Source organism: Mytilus trossulus, unplaced genomic scaffold, assembly GCF_036588685.1.
Source record: "Mytilus trossulus isolate FHL-02 unplaced genomic scaffold, PNRI_Mtr1.1.1.hap1 h1tg000146l___fragment_2___debris__unscaffolded, whole genome shotgun sequence".
Taxonomy (NCBI): Eukaryota; Metazoa; Mollusca; class Bivalvia; order Mytilida; family Mytilidae; genus Mytilus; species Mytilus trossulus.
Genome location: NW_026963303.1, coordinates 194,954 through 215,245, shown reverse-complemented (window position 1 = coordinate 215,245; position 20,292 = coordinate 194,954). Strand labels below are relative to the sequence as shown.

The 20,292-nt window shown below is 31.0% G+C and overlaps 1 protein-coding gene across 1 annotated transcript; it reads left to right on the top strand.

The window, feature by feature from the left end:
* Positions 1 to 1,940: 1,940 nt before the first annotated feature.
* On the top strand, positions 1,941 to 6,799 carry LOC134700459 (uncharacterized). The gene is made up of 3 exons (XM_063561855.1): positions 1,941 to 2,282; positions 2,951 to 3,741; positions 5,708 to 6,799. Exons 2-3 carry the CDS (start codon positions 3,281 to 3,283, stop codon positions 6,678 to 6,680), a joined length of 1,434 nt encoding a protein of 477 aa, XP_063417925.1. The 5' UTR covers positions 1,941 to 2,282; positions 2,951 to 3,280; the 3' UTR covers positions 6,681 to 6,799.
* Positions 6,800 to 20,292: the final 13,493 nt, after the last annotated feature.

Sequence of the window (20,292 nt, the reverse complement as noted above, 5' to 3'; positions counted from 1 at the left end):
TTCTACACATGAAAACCGACGAATTATCCTATTGACCTTGATAAAGTGAAAACAGTTGCATTTGTTTGCCAACATAAGAAAGATAAAACACGGAAACTTTGTAATCCAAACAATGATAACAATTGTAACCATTTATATAACAATTAAAAACTTCAAAATACATACGTTATATATAATTCGAAAGATTTATAAATGTTTGGGGGTTTTTCATGATGCATTACATTTCTCAAGTTATGACCAAATATCAATCATCAACTCTATGAATTATCGAAGCAGGAAATATATGCAATGTGAAAATTAAGAGGAAAACAAACTATCTGTCTGTATGACACAATCTTAGTTTTTTTCTTAATGTTTTCCAGCCATAGTTATGTATTATTATTTATTTAGAAATTATGAGTCTAGTTGTAAATTTAGTTGTTCAAACGGATTATCGCGGTAAACACACCATAGAAACGTTTTATATAGAAAAAGAATTACCTAGTTGTATGTTAATTATTTCTGTCTAAAACCAAGCACTTGCAAATGGTTGACTATACATGTGCATTATGGCTGTACCGCATTTATAACCTGGCAATTGGTAACATATTTCGGGTTTCGGTGTTTTCGACGATAGATGTTAGATCTATCCCTTGTATTAATTTCTTGTTTTATAATGACACAAGTCAGCTTATGAAGGTTTCAATTGTAATGACTTCTAAAGAAGTAAATATTTCTACAAATTACCTGACTACACAGATTTCCGTTATGAAGTGTCGATCTTTATTTCAAGTTTGCTTCACTTAACTGAGAAAGTCTTCAAAACAAAAAACAAACAAAACAGTTTACAATAAATTTGGTAAAATGTGATACAAATAATAGGATATTTGGAATATAGCTGATATTGAGAATTGTACGTAGTCTATATTGGTTTCTATGTTTACCACCTACGAGTATAGAAATAAAACAATAAATGAAATAACTATGGGATTTTTACTGTTATGTTAACACGTTTAAAGTGTAATATCACACATGATACAATTCCTTTCAAGTATGATTGAGTTTAATTCCCAAATTTAAATAATCTTATTTTCCTCCTAAAGTCCATATACTTTTGAAAGATGAGCTCACGATTGATAAACCTATATGTGGTCCTGATATGTGTATCCTTTTGTTACATTTGGTCTTCTTTTTGCAGTTTTTGTTGTTGTTAGACCTGTAACAGTATGGCGACGGTAAATGTTTTGGATCAAGAACGCATTTTCAAGGGAACACCATATAAAGGGACAGCTGCTGCTGATGATGATTGTGATAATATACAAGTTAGAAATTAAATGTTATGCTTTTTACACCAGGTTGCAAATTAGAAAAAGGAAAAACAGATAGTTTTAAATGTTAGGACATAATAATAGCCAGAATTACACTCAAATGATATTTATAGAAAAATATTCTGTCCGGATATACTCAGAGACTCCAGTTTGTTTTTCGAAAAATCAAAGGATGAAGTAATTTCATCTCTTTGGTTGAATGTGATTTCTTTTGCTTTTGTTTGTGTCTCGTTTTTATTTACTGTTTCGATATTTCGTATACCTGTCTGGTCGTTCATTATTTTGAAGAAGAGTCTATTCCAAACTTTTTGGATTCGAGCGTCACTGATGAGTTTTTTTTAGACGAAACGCGCTTCTAACGTATATACTAAATTTAGTCCTGTTATCTATGATGAATTTATTTGACGAGGTATTGATACGTAGAGCAATGTCAATAGTTTGTTTGTGCATTAAAAGAAAACACATACATGTGCGACACATTTAGCTAATGGGCTTTCGTTTATCAACATTACGAGAATTGTGATCGTTATGGAACATCTGTCTCAAAAAATATTTTCCAATTTTATGAGAGGAATTAAGTGTGAGTGAGAAACGATAATCATACAAGATATATTTCAAATATTTTTTCAGAAGTTTGTTTTTACACCAGAAACATTTCAATCTGTATTCATATCACAACAATCTATCAAACAGTTTGAAGATTACCACGAGCTAATTGATCCAGGCGAAGAACATTTCAAAGAATGGGACGCAGTTGGAAGCTTGGTCGAGTCAATATTAATGGATCCGCACTTAATTGTAGCCAGCCGCGGCCGACATTTTGACGACATTGAATTCATCAAAGACAAACGATGTAATTTTTTGCCTATTGACAAAGACTATTTGGTATTTCAAAAGCTTTCTCACAGACCATATGCAGTAGTCATTCTTATTCCGATTTTGAAATTAGGAGGAGAGATTCGTATAAGTCAGCAGGTAAACAAAACACAATGAATTTTTTTTTATGACTCTAGAATATTGCGATTAAAATATCTACAAGTATGAATTAACTCATCAAAGATACTATTGTAGAAGTGACAAACTTATACAGTTTGAGGTTGTTCAAGTTAATTTGAAGATGTGGCATTACTTATGTGAAGCACTCCTTCCTTTAAGAAGCCTGATTTACTACACGAAATGTTTTATCTTTTACATATAACAATTACCCTCGACATGGTCAACAATTTCACTGAATACGTTTACAAATATTCATATTGATATTCATGTTCTGTGACAAGTAATCAGTATTATAGAGTATAAGTTTGACTCGAAAATCAAAAGCAATAAATCACTAGTAATGGTTTAGTACGCCCACAACTTACTCAATTAATCCCGACCTTAACAGTGAGGAAGTATTGTTTGGCATGTGCCTTGATTTTTTTTAAAGTAAAGTGAATTATCAAATCAGGTATAAAACAACAAAATGGTTGATTCGTGTTGCCTATCTTGTCTTTGATTTTCTGTGAAAATGTATTGTTGTGATTCCTGCTCTGCTAACTTTGTTCAAGTATGGGGTAGAAACACATTTTTATAGACTGTTTTATTATAGCAAATGATCGCATCAATTTCATTTTAATGTCGTAACATTGATATTTTGATATTAGGTTGGTCAACACTCAAATAGGAACTAGTGGTTTCATTTACTGAATTGCTTTAAAATACCAGTAGTCAATTTCATCATACAACCTCATCAACCATTCGCATAGCTAAACAGTTGAGGAATCAATTCAAATACACAGATGACAAGAGCACTGGAAACCAAATGTATTGACAAATTCGAGTCTAAAATTCATTACAATGTATAGCTATCTTTATGGTCTTTTAGAAATATTATTACTGTGTAAAATGGACAATAAACGAATCAATAAACATATAAGATTATTCGTTAGATTTCTTTTCGTATATTTCTTTCTATTCAACAGGACGCAAATTTAATGGAGGCATTAAAAAAACTCCAACCAGCATATGATTCGGTTGTATATGTGATACAAAACTCGCAACATCAGTATGATTATACCACGAATGACTTGTTGACCATTAGTACTGAAATAGAAAAGGTTTTTAAATTAGAAAAGAATAGCGCCTATAAAAGTATTTTCTTCGAGACGGATGTTGAATGGTTCATTCGTGTGGGATTGATCATGCAAAACAACATCCTGACAGGAATGAAATCCTTACAAGATGTCTTAAAAAAAGTAAATAATCAACACGAATATAGTCATCCCCATTTTATGCAGACCAGAGCTAGCAAAAAACTCAAAAACGGAAAGACCCGTCATGTAGAAAGTCTACCATGTCCTAATCAGAAAACAGCTTTACAAAATCTTTTGTTAGAAGAAATGAACACGATAACATTCAATGTTACACTTCACGTTTGGAAGATTCTATCTTTCAGGTACTATAATTAAAATTTAGATAGCTGATTTTCATTATAGTTATACGGTTAAACTATTAAAATGATCGTCATATACAATTGCCCACCCAGCTGGTACAACGAGCAATTTGGTGACTGTATGCCAGTTCTTTCATCTCATCTCTCTGATTGTCCAAAACACAACAATACTAAAAGACTATTGAAAACAGTTGCATACTAGGTTGGCTTTTTTGTCATCATATGCTGTTTTATCATATTAAAGGAAAATTGACTATTTTTTTCTAATATGAAATCTTTGAATTAAACTCCTTATTAATTCGTTAAAACTGAAACTTTGACATTTGTAACGGTCTCAAAAGGATATTTTTTGAATGTTGAAAGATGGCACTGACTAATTTCTTGACTAGTATTTTTTATTGACATGGTGTTTGTCATTGTTGTGGATTGTACGGTGACCTTTAGTTGCTAACTTCTTCGTCATCTTGTCTTTGGTAAAGAGTTGTCTCAGTGGCAATCATGTCACATCGTCTTATATTTATAGAAAACTATAGATATATAGTTTTTTTCAGTCTCTTTTATTTGCCCGATCCAACCTTGCAATCTACTCTCCTAGCAACTGTAGTGTTGAACATGCAAAAACGACGACATTACTAAGCAAATCTAGACAAGAAGGTTTAAGACAAAAGCACGGACGGACTTTTATAAAATTCTGTCGTATAAAAACTATTCTGTATTTTTCGTTATTCTTTATTTCTAAAAATTAAGAGTATAAGAAACTTGAAATGATAGACAGAATTTTGTTGTAACAATAAACTGGTACATCTTTATGGGATATCAAAAAGTACAAATAAGCAAGCTATATGTATGCTTAGACATTAAGAATTTTCATTCAAGCAGTAAGTAAAATCTGGAAAATGAAAACGTATAAAAAAAGCTTGCATTAACCATTAGATTGTGTTTTCAAAAAGTAAGCATGGTCGGTTTTTAATATTCGGCCATTTGGTTTCTGACAAAATCATTCAGAAATTTTTTAGTTATATAGATCGCATTACCTTTTATTCACACATTCAAGTATCGGTTGTTTTAATTTGGATAATCATGGAAGAATAATATAAATCATAGAAATTTTTTCCCTCAAAGGCAATTTTGATAACAATGACATCATTTTATCTGTTTTCTAATAAGATTTCTAATTCGTTGATTTATTCCTTCTAACATATTATTTTTTCAGGTAGCAACAATATATGCTAAGAATGAGATGGTCAACGTGTTGGTACCTTGCTTACTCCCTTTTCTCTTAAGCTACATGTATCAAATTATAATTGAAAACGGCAATTATTGCGGGGGAAAAGTCTTAAATCTTCTTGTCTAGATTTGCTTCGTAATGTCGTCGTCTAATACAGATATTAACACGTTGTTTTTTTTTCGTTCTAGCGACACTTAAACTTTGTTTTCTGTACAACATTTTACAATATATAATACTAAGTGGCCAAATACAAATGTTTGCTGTACATTTAAATTGATGTAACGGAAAACGGACTTACTATATCTGTTAAATATGGAATCATCAGTGGTATACCACTTAAATTATTCTCAATAAATGGACATTCACCAGCAGTGTTAAGTGCATTACATTGAATTCGAACACACACACGAACTATGAATGTATGCCTTAAAATTCCCATTATCAAATGCGTGTAAACAACAAATCGGATCACAAAGAATAAGAAAACCGTGATAAAACAAATAAGGCTTCTTTGTAAAACAAGTTAGTTTACCTATAGTTACCAAATGTTCCAACGCTATAATATGTTACGTTTGATAAATATTCCTTGTAAGTATATTATTTTTTACTACAGCTGCAATAGTGTTAATGCAATATTTACTCCTATTTACTAATAGAAAATGACTACTACTAATTATTAGAGACTGAAGTGTAGTTCCCTGCCAACACCGGTTGACATTGTGTTATATGTTTATATTGCAGAAATACCTCTATTCGTGCCTTTGGTTTTGTAAAAGGTGTTGTTCGAATCTACCTTAAAGACATATCACATGAAGCCGATGTAACGAAATATTTCAAGAAGTTTTTCAAGACAAACAGTCTCCACGTAACAATGCAAGTATGGCCTAGTAATCGTCAAATGACAAAATATTCGTTTGAACAAGGGAGTCGCATTGATGTTTCGAATGTGCCATTAGCAAAAAATAAAGAAATCAAATATGGTACTTTGGGAATGTTTCTTGAAAACAGAAATAAGGATTTATTTTTTACTACATGTGCTCATGTTATTGAAAAGGGTAAGTATGCATTTTGTCCAAAAGATCATTCGATTCTTGGAGAAAGTGTTTTCACCTGCGAAGGACCATCGTCAACCTCCAAACAGTGGCTCGATTTGTCATTGGTAAAAGTCCATAATAGGAACATTCACGAATGCAGATTTGGTCTTAAAGGTGAAAGTGACTGTTCTCATTTATCAGAATACACAATATTTCCGGGATTCCTAGATGATATTCGTTTAAGACCAGTTTATAAGTGGGGAGCGCGTACAAATTACACAAAAGGAACGATAGATGACTTTGTCATCTCAAAAGATGAGTCAGACCAGAAATACTTTCTTGAGATACGAGTGTCAGGTTGCGGTAAATTTGCGTTGCCTGCTGACAGTGGGTCCTTAATATGTATGAACTATCCATCACGTAATGATAATGATCCGACTGCAGCCTTTGTGATTATAGGTGCCGAACAAATACCAGTTGAAGATCAAAAGATCACTATGCTTTGCTGTTACAGCATTTCTGATGCTATTGAAGAAATAAGAACATGTGGAACCATTGGAGAAGGCATACAACCTCGTGCTGTAATAAGACAATCACGTCGAATCGCCTCAGTATCTGGATGTAATCCAGATTCAAAGTCATCTGTGAAAAGACAAAAGGTGTTACCACCGCGAGAGTAGTGGAAACGTATGCATGTTATGAGAATCAGTAATTTTCTTAATTTAGCTTATTATATCAAATTATGATCACTTTCCTGTAAATTCATTATTATATGTTATTGAACTATTTAAGCAACTTGTAGATTAAATAATGCAAACAAATATCACAAAAAATAAAACTCCATGTTTGATTGATATTTGATATTGGTTTTCATTTCATGTCCATATCTGACGATGTGCAGAAGTGAGGAAGTACGATCATATGATTTTCTGTCATTTTTTTAGCGTAGATTTTTGGGTAATTTGGATAACATGAGATGTCATTTTTATATAGATCAGTCAATGAAAATGATATAAACAAGGTGAGTCAATGAATCAAAATAAAACTTGCAGATACCATACATACAATAAAAAAAAATATAATAGCACTCATTTAAGGAACATATGTAACTGAATTTTATATGTTTTGTAAGTAAGTAAAGGTATTATTTTATTTGACCAAATATCCCCAAATTTCATTGTTCAAGAAATGTAAATAGTACTACCATTGAAACAAATTCACGACAATTGTACTTCAAGCATGGAGATGGATTCAGTTACTGCTACTGGTCCTTTGTTATTTATGTTTATTATTGCTATTTGCGCAGTTTCTTCTGTTACCTGTTCTAACATAGGACTCGGACTTCTTTTAAATTGAGTTTCTCCTGTTTATGTAGTTATGGTTATGTATTCCTCATTTGCTACAGAAATAGGGGCAGGTTGAGATCCTGTCAGTCATAAATTTTATAGCCTGTCCTAAAGCAGATAAATTTATTCTTTGTTTATATCCCGTGTGCTTTTGTGGTGTTTTTTTTTTTAATTTAAGTTCAAAAGCGTATTATGGTGTTCAGTGTATATAGATACCATTTCATTATTGTAAAGTGACAAAAAGAGGCCCGAACCATGTGCGGGATTTTCTTTCTAAGTAGAGGAGTCATTTTGAACTTATCAGGGCACCTGCATTCAACCCTGTTGTTTAACTGAGACAAGACCGTAACACCATCTAAAACCAAAAAGTGTGAAAAAACCAGAAGCAACATCAAACAACACGTCATGGTGTTTGGGCTAAGAATACCACCAGCTCTTTATTTAAAGAAATTGCAAAACGGAAATATGCGTCCGTACGGTGACCTATAATAGTTGGTTATGTCTGTGTCATTTTGGTCTTTTGTGGATAGTTGTCTTATTGGTAATCATACCACATCTTTTTTTTAATATGTCCAACAGGTATATCCAATACACTACAATTACTTTAACAAAAACCTTTAAAAATCGTTTATAAGTGTTTTTTTGGTATTATTAAGTATAGGTAGCATTCCATGAATATTTATTTAAGGTGGAAATGTCTGAATAGTTTTGCCAGTTACTACATTTTTCCGATTTTGTCTTCAATATGCATGTACTATATGCCAATGAAAATTTACATTAACTTACAATAATAAATTCTCCAACCATAATAACTCAAATATTATGAATTTAAAAACAAGATGTTCTTAAGAGAGTGTGTTTTTCGCCTAGGTCTATGTGTATCTCCGACAACATACACACGAGCACGTTAGACAAGAATAGCACTCGTGACTAAAACTTTTTTTAAAATTATTATTGCTGATTATTTCACAAAAAATGTATGTACTTGTTGATCATTATAATTTAGTTTATACAGATAGAAAGTTACTATTATACATAGCCACAATTTAAAATATATGTTGAATATAAAAGAAAGAAAATAATCATATAATTCGCATACATTTAACATATGTCTGTACATAATAGTACGGGATACGAAATTTTAAATATTGTAAGGGTAAATACACAAATAATTTGGTTTATAGATATAACGATAATGAATTATACACACATATTATAGGAATAACGTCTTGTCAACTATAGCATTAATTTTCTTTATTAGTTGAATAGTGGAATCAGTCATTTAAGAATGACATTGTTTAATGGGAGAGTCACTTTATGATTTCAACTTTTCTGAAATAAAAAGCCTGTTTCCAAAGGGGAATTAAAAAAACACATCTGTATCGAAAGTAGCAGTTAAAAACGTAAATTTACAAATAAAAATAGTTCCCGGGTGTAATTTAAATTAAAAATAATTTACTTCTTAAATGGAGTAAGATTTCTAACATTTATCCGACATAGGACACATCATCAAAGATGACTGGTGATGCTTTACAAACGTGATAATTTCTGCGACATGGTATATTCTGTATATGTAGTGATTTACTCTGACATGTTCGGGTATTCAGCGGAGGTACATGTATATTACCTATATAAAGTAAGCTACTCTCCAATGAAGTTCCACGTATATAATAGTTATTATTTATTTTGGTGTTAAGTTACTATTCGAGATAATAAGGTTCATTACATTCACCATTTTGAATGTTCTGTATTCCAATCACAATTTATTTTCAGACCAAATGTGAAAGAGGATATGTAATTTTTGAAGGAAACAATTTTGACTATCAAATTGAATTCGGTGTTGTTTAATACTTTGTATTAATTCATTGAAATAAAAAAAAAATGGCTTGTCCACTAAGAACTGAAGCCGATATTAAGGAGTATTCTATGAATTTCATTAATGTAATAAAAAAAATCAGTTCAGCGATATAAGTTCAGACCCCTCGTAAATCTTGAATGGTCATGCTTTAAAATCGGGAGACTTTCTTTGACATGGTACATTCGGTATAAGTAGTGATTCACTTTGATATTTCACATTTGTAGGTTGTTACAAAATATACAGAGCTACAAACATGTGTATTCCTATAATATAAAACTTTGCAGGTTCATATCATGCACATTCAACGTTGTAAATAAATGATAAATAATTTTCCAATTTAAAAATCTTCAGAAGAAATATTTTTTTCTATTTATTACAATGTGTATTTTTCAAAAGAAGAAATAAACTTGGAAACACCAACAATCAAGTTTTTCTGTTTACACGAGAGAAAAATAACTTAATGATTAAAAAAAGAAGATTTAAACTATTAATCTGAACTTCTATACAGCAGACCTCATGGGACGACATTTTATCCTCTACGGGTAACATATCTGTCTATAATATAAGACTGCAGGTTCATATCATTTTTTACTATCAATGCTGAACATCAGAGTCTTATAACAATCATTCTTTTTCTCGTAGCAAATTTTAAATTTAATAAGCCACTAAAAAAAAACTATTAAGACCAACCTGAATATTAATGAAAGTAACTACTTACCTCATTTAAAAAATAGTTTAAAATAACGTTCCTAATCGATCACTTTTATCCTGAGGTTCAACATTGAAAAAAACAAAACAACGATAAATAACGTTGAATGTACATGATATGACATGCAGAATCTTATATTATAGGACTAAACATGTTTGTAGCTCTGTACATTTTGTAACAACCTCCTAATGTGAAATATCAAAAACCTTCTATCTAATGGTCTATTATAAATGACAGTCAAACCTCACATGAGTGCCCTAGAGAAACGGCCAGAGAATAATACACACATCGCATTGTTAAAGATAGTAAACGGCCAATAAACGTACATCTATTTAGTGTATTGACAGTTCTATGTATGTGGTATAACTACCAATGAGACACCAATCCACAAAACTTTAAATGATATAGATATGAGCAATTATAACATGTATAGGTAACCATACAGTCTTCGTCAATGAGAAAAAATGATACAAAGCAATTGAGGTATATCTAAATCGACCTTAAAGGCATAATACATGAGTGTCAGCACAGGATCAGAGTTGATCTTTGATGATTTTTTTAAATTCTATCTTTGCTGTCAGTGACTTTTTAGCAGAAGGGTCCCAAGTATTGTCATATTAAACTAGTATGTCTGTTTGAATTGCTCATCCCATTATGTTCCTATAAATGTTATTTTGTATAGATTTTGTTTTTTTGAATGTTTACCTTAGAGTTCAGTATTTTGATTTTTCTTGTTTTGTCATACAACTCTTCATTTGTGGCGATCTAATTCATCGTCAACTTACTATTAGGACTTATAAGGGCTTAAACATTCTTGGTGACAGTTCGAATTCAGAATTCAGAAAATCCTTTCAGACATCCGAAATCATATAAGTGTTGTGTGTATCTTCTTTGCCTACCACTAGAGTAAAACATGAACGTGTCAACTCCGATAACTGATCAATTGTTATGGTCATTAGTATTTTATTTTCGACAATTATATTAAACACACACGATTTTTTTACGAAAAAAAAACTACAATCACTCCTTGACATACCCCTCATTGCTCATAGGACCAAAAAAACCGTCCAGATCTGACACATCTAGCTTTACATGGATTTGACTTCAATGATAGAAAGTATCTACAATCTGTCCATGTCAAATTCAAGCCACACTCTCATTCATTTGGTAAATAAGTAGGCGGAAAAGTTGATATATATTTGAATCCCTTTTAGTTTTTAATGGTTATTGCGCATTGACGCAATATTATCTGGTTTTTACAAGTTTATTATAAAGTTAAATGTGTATCATTTGAAGATGATAGACAGAAAAGAACAACTAAATGCATTTGAAAAATAAGAAATATAAAGTTGAATTACACTTACCAGTTGACAGGCAATGTCTCAGTAAAAGTATTCGATAGCGTGAATTTTTTAAACGAAATACAATATTTGTTTTGAAATCTAATTCAATATGTGTGTCACGCAAAATGGTAATTAACCTTTCGAAAAATAGAACTTATTTCTACGAGCGACACGTTAATAAAAGCTGACCGTGAGTAACGCGCAATTGATGGTCAATTTTATCAAACACATCCGTAGAAATTATTTAATTTTGTGAATAGAAGCTTTTTTAAAAATGTTTGCATCAATGTAATATGATATTTGTAACATACCTTCTATCATAATTGCTAACTATAACTTCTATCAAATTATGATTGGTATTTAGTGTTTTGTATAATTCTGCATAATTATGAGGATAATGTGTTATTACTTGACACCAGATCACTAATACTTTTTGATATTTCAAAATTTCAAAATTCGGAATCACCTTGCGTTTTGAATTAAGTCATTTGGTGGGGACTAGAAAAACAGCTTTGTTTTCATCTTTAAGCTTATTTTGCAACTTTCAAAATTTAACCAGGATGTCATTCAAAATAAAGCAATAAACCAGCAGCCAAGACATTTTTATAATATAGCAAAAATTAAAACATAAGGTATCTTATGACCGCCATGACGGTCACCACTACCATCTTCTCTACTGAGAACAATTTGGTCAACATTACATCTTAGTCAACTACATTCTAAAAACATATTAAACAAATGTAAACACTGACTTCGAGATCACCATTCAAGACTTGGAAAGAAATGTCAACACAAAATCAGAGTCAATAATTGTTACACCATGAAAATGCTGAGTACTTTTTGATAGGTGCAAAGAAGAAAAACCTTGAAATATATTCGTTATTTTATACTTCGCTAGAGATGTCACTATAACTTACAAATGTATGGTCAATGTCATAAAGCTGCAAATCCTTTAGTATAAAATAACAGGCAGCTGTGTCGAAAGCTTTTTCAAAATCTTCCTGATTCTTTCCTATCAGATCATAAATAGGTTTAGTACAATAATACAATAATAAAAATAGTGCATTTTTTTTTATACACCTACGTTTAAGATAACCTGATAATATAAACCAGCAACTTTTTGAGTCTATTTGCTAGACATGTTTTTGCCATCTACCGATATGTGATAGGTCGCGAGTTCTTTAGAAAACATTTTAAACTGTTTTTGAGCTTGCTTCATTGTTAAATTACAGACTTGAGAAAACAAGAAATATTCATTTTTGTACTTTTTATCACTTAAAAATACTTTGAAACCATATATTTTGTAATTTTGATACACTAACTTATCACTGGAGACTAGAAGTGACTTTTGATAAAGCGAACTTTGCCAATTATCTCCTGTATTATAGGCAAACTTATATAGACACTAATATTGGAATTAGTGTGAAGGAAGTTGTCATGTGAGACCGATAGTGACATTTACTTCACCGAAAGTCATACTTTATCACCCTTAATTCACTTAAAAGTATCTATAAACAAATATTTTATCGCATCAGTATGAAAAAAAACATTATTGGATGTCAATTTTAACTTTGAGGAAACCGGAACTATCTTCGTTTCAATAATTTTGGAAATTGGTGTGGGAAGAATTCAATTGTTCTCTGAACAAATGGTTTTTAATTATTTTGTTTTCGCGTACAACATGTACAAGTTCTGCAATATGTCAACAAGGCTCTTCTTATATAGTATCACACAGTTTATGCACTTTAAAATTTTAACACTACTAAATCGAACAAGTTTCCTTTAAAAAGTTATCCCCTTATTTACTGTTTATCAAGTTTTTGCGTCTTTTTCTCAACAAAAAAAGATTTCGACAAAATGATTTTTATACAAATTGTTCATTACATTCTAAGAAAGTTTTGGACAATTTAGATTGAAGAGATTCGATGCAATTGTATAGATGTTATATACCTTTGCGAAAATATGTGTGGGTTATTTTTTTTTAACTTATTAACAGTTGACCGTATTATATATAAAAAAAAAGATATGGTATAATTGCCAATACGACAACTCTCCATAAGAAACCAAAATGGCACAGAAATTAACAATTATAGGTAACCGTACAGCCTTCAACAATGAGGAATGCCCATACCTCATATTAGTCAGCTATAAAAGGCCCCGAAATGACAATGTAAAACAATACAAACGGGAAAAATCAAGGGCTAATGTGTATAAAAAAATTACCCAGGATACTTGTTATTTAAGGCCACTTAATAAGTTCTTTATAAGAAAATGAGGTCAAGGTCAAGAGTCGAGGTCAACTTTTCAATTTGAACAACTTTTGCCGACATTTTTAATGATATATATATATATATATATATATAACAAGTGCAAAAAGTGTGTGTCATTATAATGAAGATATATTTCAATGAGATTAAAACGATTTAATGGCATCTTATATGACCTACATTTTGTAGTGCACCTTAATATATAATTTTAATTGATTATTACTTCATTTTGGTTCATTGATAAGCCATATGACCTTTAACAAAAGGTTGAGTGACTTATGATTTTGAAAAATATCAACATGATCAACAGGAAGAGACTTTTTTAAAACGGAAAAGCCATTTTTACACTTTTTTCATGAAAAAGTTCTCAGAATCCATATGTTTTGTAATATACATGCATAAATATATCACTTAAAACCAGAAATTACATTTGATGAACCGGAAATGTTCAAATATTCCATGTTTTATAGTGAAAAGTATATTGAAACAATATATTTCTTAAATCAATGTGAAGGAAGTTATCATAAATAACCAGCAGTGATGTTTTCTTCACCGAAATAGCACTTTATCTCCCTCATTTCACTGAAAACTTTATAGAAACCATTTATTCCATGTCTTAGTATGAAAGAAAAATTTTAGTAAACCGGAACTGGTTTTATTAATGACTTTGAAAATTGATATGAAAAGACCTTCTTTAATTTCTTTTTGAGTGCGATTTTCTGCAAATGATCAAATTGTAATAACTAGTGAGAACATTTGTGTTGACCGTTGGCCGAGTTGTCAAAAAAGTCAAGAAACACGCGGGATAGCGGCTTTAGACTTACTGTAATGTTAATTGTTTAGCACAGCACAACACTTCATCATGTTGTTGGGTTTTTGTTTCTCAGAAAAAAATATTTGTGCACTGATACATGATTCTGATAGTAATTATGAGTTTGTCAGTTGGTCTTGGATCAGATACAGAACCATTTCCCACTTACAAAACTTAGATGCTAAGAAACCAGCTACGGAGCTTTATCTTTTCGGGTTCAATTAATCAAGCTGTTTCATTTATCAATATATGAACATATAAAGTATAGTACATTCATTAACTAGTTATTATTATATATTGCCTCAAATAGAAACCGACTAAAATATTTAATAAATTTATTATTAACTATTTGTGAAGTGATATAATAGTGGATATAAGTTTTTTTATCGTGAGCTGGTTTTTTGCAGTCAATATCTAGTCAAAGTCATCGTTCCGAAACAATACTACATGCATACAAGTGTACGTTTATCCTAATATAACCTAAGTCATTCAATGTATTTATAGAGTCTACCTCATACGTTTCCAGTTCTTTATTTTGTCACTACGCAATCAACAAGGAAGTTTTTAAGTATAATCCGAAAAAGGAAGGAAGTAAACAAAAACAAATGAAAAAGCAATGATGTAAGTGATGTTTGTTTTATTATCCAGTAATACTTTTTTAAACGTTAAAATAGCTTAAAATATATTAACTTAGAATATAAAGATTTATAGTGTATGTTAATACACTAGCATGTTCCTCCGTGCGAAGAACAATTGTGTACAGTATATCATATATGGAAACCAAAACGCGTGTAATCCTTCCTGATGAATGATTTAAAAAAATTCAACATATTATTCGCAAATATTTTAGCTCTATCAGTTACATCAATCGTTATTAAACTATATATATAAATTTGTATTGTTTAGTGATGAAAATGTTTACTTTTATACTGCAAAAATCGCTATGATATTTTACTGAAAAGAGCATGATTATTATATTCTTCAAATTTGTATACTTATTTTGTTTTGTGTTTTGTATTTTAAGTGCAGATATATATGTAAATGAAATGTCACGATATCACAGTAGCATGGGTTCGAATCCCGGCGAGGGAAGAACACAGATCTAACATTGTTGGGTTGATGTTTAGACGAGTTGTATATATGTAAATGTATATATCATTTTTTATAGTCTCTCATAACTCTTTTGGGCTTTTGTTTTATATTGGAAATTGTAATATTATGTAAATGTTTTGTAATAGGGGAGACTAAAAAAACAGTGTCTTGCCTATATTTTATTCGGAAGAACCTGTGTTGATACAATGACATACAGAAACACTTTGGGATACATTTTTTTATTATAAGACATATTGTGAGGTAAAATTCAAGTTAGAGTCATCCAAATTGTGTAGATGTTTCCATTAAAATTAAAATGTCATAATCATTTTAAGCTCAAATATATCAACAGATTGTACATTCATTTTCAATGATCATATGTAACTAACTCTTTTTAGAGAACAAAGGCAGAAAAATCGATAAGAAGAAACTTTCAATTAAAGAGTGTCTTTTTTATTTACTGTTATTTCAGTTTTGTCTTTGCTTTTTTAACGGGGTTGGAATTTTCATTTTTCAGTATAATGACACATTTCCTAAACTTAAATATGAATAATATGTACAAAAAAAAACATATTTAAAGATTTTTCTCCTATATATTCAAAAAATTGTCAACAGTTTATTTGTGACATTTTGTTCTTTCATTTTATTTATTTTTTTATCTAATATTGCGTACACCTACATCCGAATGTGCAGGGCCACAACGTACAAGGCTTTGTCATTCTTTTATCGAAATGTCAACTAAAAAAAACTTGTGAAATGCAAATCAACGTGAATGTGACTAATTTATTTTAAACCTGGCTATTTTAGTGATACATCATGTACATAGAGGATAATATGAAACATTGATTCTCCGTACCTTGACCTAAAATAGTTTACCTTTATAAATTTGTGTTTGGATGGAGAGTTGTCTCATTGACACTCATACCACATCTTCCTATATCTACTTATAATTATAATGCCTAAAGACAAACTGCAATTCATCGTATTATGAAAACGTACATTTGAAGGGTACAAAAAATAAAGGCCGTCAAACATTAACTTTCGGTTAACCGGTTAATTGGTCGACCGATTTTTAGAGTAACCGGTTCGACAAAACTGTACGATTTGACAACACTAGTTTGTTCCAGTATTCTTTTCAACCCAGCCAAAACACAGTTACCTTTACAATACATGTGATTTTCTTTCACATGAAAACAATGCAAAAACACAGACACTTACTTACTTACTTACTAACTTAATCCTCTTCGTCCTTTGATGTACACAAGTCCGACACTAGCTCTCTCTATAACACTCTGTCTTGTGCTTTCTTCTCTACAAGATATCCCAACCTCCTTCATCTCGCTTTCTACTGTTCTTCTCCCTGTTCTTCTCCATGTTTTTAGGTCTCCCCCTTTTCCTCCTGCCAGTTGCAGTCCACCTCAGTGACACTTCAGCTATGTTTGCTGGTTCCTCTCTTAAGACATTGCCTATTCATTTCCATCTTCTTGTTTTTATTTATCCCTTATGTCTCTTTGTGCTGTCAGTTTGAATAGTTCCTGGTTGGATATTTTTCTTTCAAATGAAAACAATGCAAGAACACAGACACACATGTACATTTAAACTACACATATCATGTTTATTTTGCTCTTTTTTGTTCTCATACAAATATTGGATTTCAATAGGGTATATAGATAGGCAACAGTAGTATACCGCTGTTAGACAAAATCAAACGAAAATAACAAACATTACTTTAAAACTAAATACATGAATTTGGGATAGAAAAGTAACTTGACACGTCTTACAGTAATGGAATAAGAGGCAACAAACAATACAACAGAAACACAACGTTAAAATGTAACACACACAGAAACGAACTATAATATAACGATGGCCATATAACTGACTTTTTACAGGACATTTTTTAAAGAAAAACATAGTTGGTTGAACTTGGTTTTGTGGCATGTCAAACCTCCCTCTTTAATGACAATGTTAAATATAACATTACAAATACATCACATTACAGGACTACAATACAAATAAATAGAAGAACATATTGGACAAAGAAACACACGAATAATAGCTAACACAAGGCATTAGTTTTAAAATTTAATACGCCAGAAGTGTGTTTCGTCCACACATAACTTACCAGTGACACTCAGATACAAAGGTTCGAAGGCCAAAACAAGTTCAAAGTTGAACAATACTGAGGACCAAAAGTTCAAAAAAGTCGTGCCAAATACGGCTAGGGTTTCTGCTTGGGATAAGAACATCCTTATTATTTAGAATAATCTATACTTTTGTAAACAGTAAATTTTATAAAATAACTACTAGTATATGGGAATGAAGCTTTTTGGGAATTAATTGTAATATAACATAGGATTAAAATTATCATTACATATTATAATGGGAATAGAATAGTTTAACTAAATTAGGATTTTACCTTTTTCAATGCTTTTTTATAATGATACATTTGTAGTGACGTGCATAATTACAACATGTCAAATATAGTACATGGTTTTTTACAGTGTAAAAATAGTGAAAAGATGTGATCAGTCGATATCATTATATATATATAAAGAATTATGGTTATTCATAGTTGTATAAAACATTAATTATTCTCTATTTCTGATGTTCATGGTTTCCTTTCGTTTTCCAGAAACACAGGTGTGTAGTTTTACAGAGATTTGAACTAGAACAGGCAGTTTTCCATTTTAAGATTGGAGAATGGCATAGATTTATCCTATAGTTACAAAAGAAAGTGATCAAGTACATTTTGGAAAACTCAGCAATTTACGCCACTTTATATTTTACGCAAAAAAGCAGCAAAAGGTGAGATAAATGCATCATATCTTATATACTAACCATCAATTAATGTAACCACTTTTTATCCTGCTATATTAGAAGTAATATGACGCAACAGTCAGATATGAGATAGGCAAAAGATAGTAGGGGGACATTCAAACTCATAAGTCGAAAATAAACTAACAACGACATGGCTAAAAAACAAACAAAAGACACACTAATTCGCAAATTACAGCATACGAATCTGAGGTCTAAGCAGCAGCACGAACCCAACCAAAATCTTGGTGTGATATCAAATTATCAGAAAGGGAAATCAGAATATGCCCTACATGTTGCACTCGTCGTTTTTCTAATGTTAGTGAAACCAGGTGATAAGTCTAATTCGGTTGGTCAGATTCCTGAATATGAGGGATGGGATTGTTGAGACAACATTAATAACATAACCGCTATTATATGTGAAATGGATAATCAATAACGGTCAACTTATTCTTAATGGCATTCGTAAGATTAACAAAGGTTTAATTTCAACTTCACAACTTAAATCTTTTAGTTTAACAGCTTTCGTGATTAACCCTCATCAAGGAAATAATAATAGGAAGTACAAACCCAGGAAATGATATCAACTTGAAATATATATATTGTATGCAGGCGTTACTGCCATGTAGCTACATATAATTAAAAAGTTCACAATTGTGAAGCTGAAACAATCTCTGTTCTTAAGTTTTGTTTTTAATTAACTCTCATGGTCAATTTCTAGATGTAGGTTTAAAATAAAGATGAAATAGTCTTAGATTGAATGTACTTCTTAAAGTTCTATGGAACTTGTAAGTATCCACATCTTATATAAGCCATCTTTAGAATATGTAGTTTTCCAATAAATAAACTTTGATTGGTGCATCATAACATTGATGTTTATAATTGAAGAAGGTTTCGCGGATTACTTGCAAGACCCAGCAAAATATCATAGTTTGTAAGGACACTTTTTAGTTTAGGTATCAAACACAGTAACTGAAAATCCAGTTATCTTTCCATTTTGGAATTTCCAAATGAACATGCATTGTAGAACAGAACTATAACTATCAAGCATTTCCCCTTTTACTCATTGGGGTATTTGTGACCGTCCAATTCTCAAAATATTTCATGCTATCTCATGTAACCGGCGACTAATGAAAACAGCAAACAAATCCCAGTGTATTTGTAGGTTCAAACGCTGTATAAAACAAAACAAATATTATATTTTTATTGGCTTAATCAAAAAATGAAAACATATTTATCATTGTATATCCTGATTAAAAACCTTTGTTTTCACAGAATTCTTACTTTTGATGTGTTTAGCGCAAAGAAAATGACAGAAGAACAAGAAAATTTCTACAGACATTGTACTGTCATCGTCGATGTTTTAAAATACCTCTTTCTACAATTGATCGAATTTTATTTGAATGTTCAAGGCATCACATTCGAAGATTTCATACAAAGTTATCAACATGAAATATATCATCTATGCATTAATATGTACCCGTGTTGCAAGTGTCCTACTGGTACACCTCACGGTTATAGAGGTAGTAAAGTTTTACATGATCAACAAATGAATATATTACTGAATAAATCTGGTGCTAAACTTCCATGTCACAACCCGAGAAGTAGATCCAGTCCTAAATGTTGCTGTCCGGTAAAAGCTGGCATATCCGCGCAAAGTCTTGATGTAAGCCTTGCCCGCGTTCTGTTGATAAATTTTCTAGTCCCTCCAGCGTCGCAAGAAAGAAAAGCTATCGATGATCTTGTAAATATCAGAAATAATTCTTATGGCCATGCTACAACAGGGATTTTGAAAAACGATGAATATAGACGGTCCATCGACGAGATAAAAAAAAACCTTCTTATTATTGCTAAAATATGCAAAAAAGAAACAGAAATAAAACAAATGTTAAACGACGCTCTCGAGAAACCATTTAACATCGAAATGTGTATACAGCTCCAGGTTGTCCTATTACAGCAAATTGAGAGAGACGATAGAATCGAGCAGGTAAATAAGATAAAATTTATTACTGTTATCAATAAATGAAGATGCAAAATTATCGTCGATAA

Coding starts and splice junctions, on each gene's coding strand:
- LOC134700459 (XM_063561855.1), top strand. CDS start 3,281: ATGGAGGCATTAAAAAAACTCCAACCAGCATATGATTCGGTTGTATAT. Junction 3,742..5,707: donor TGGAAGATTCTATCTTTCAG/GTACTATAATTA, acceptor TTTATATTGCAG/AAATACCTCTATTCGTGCCT.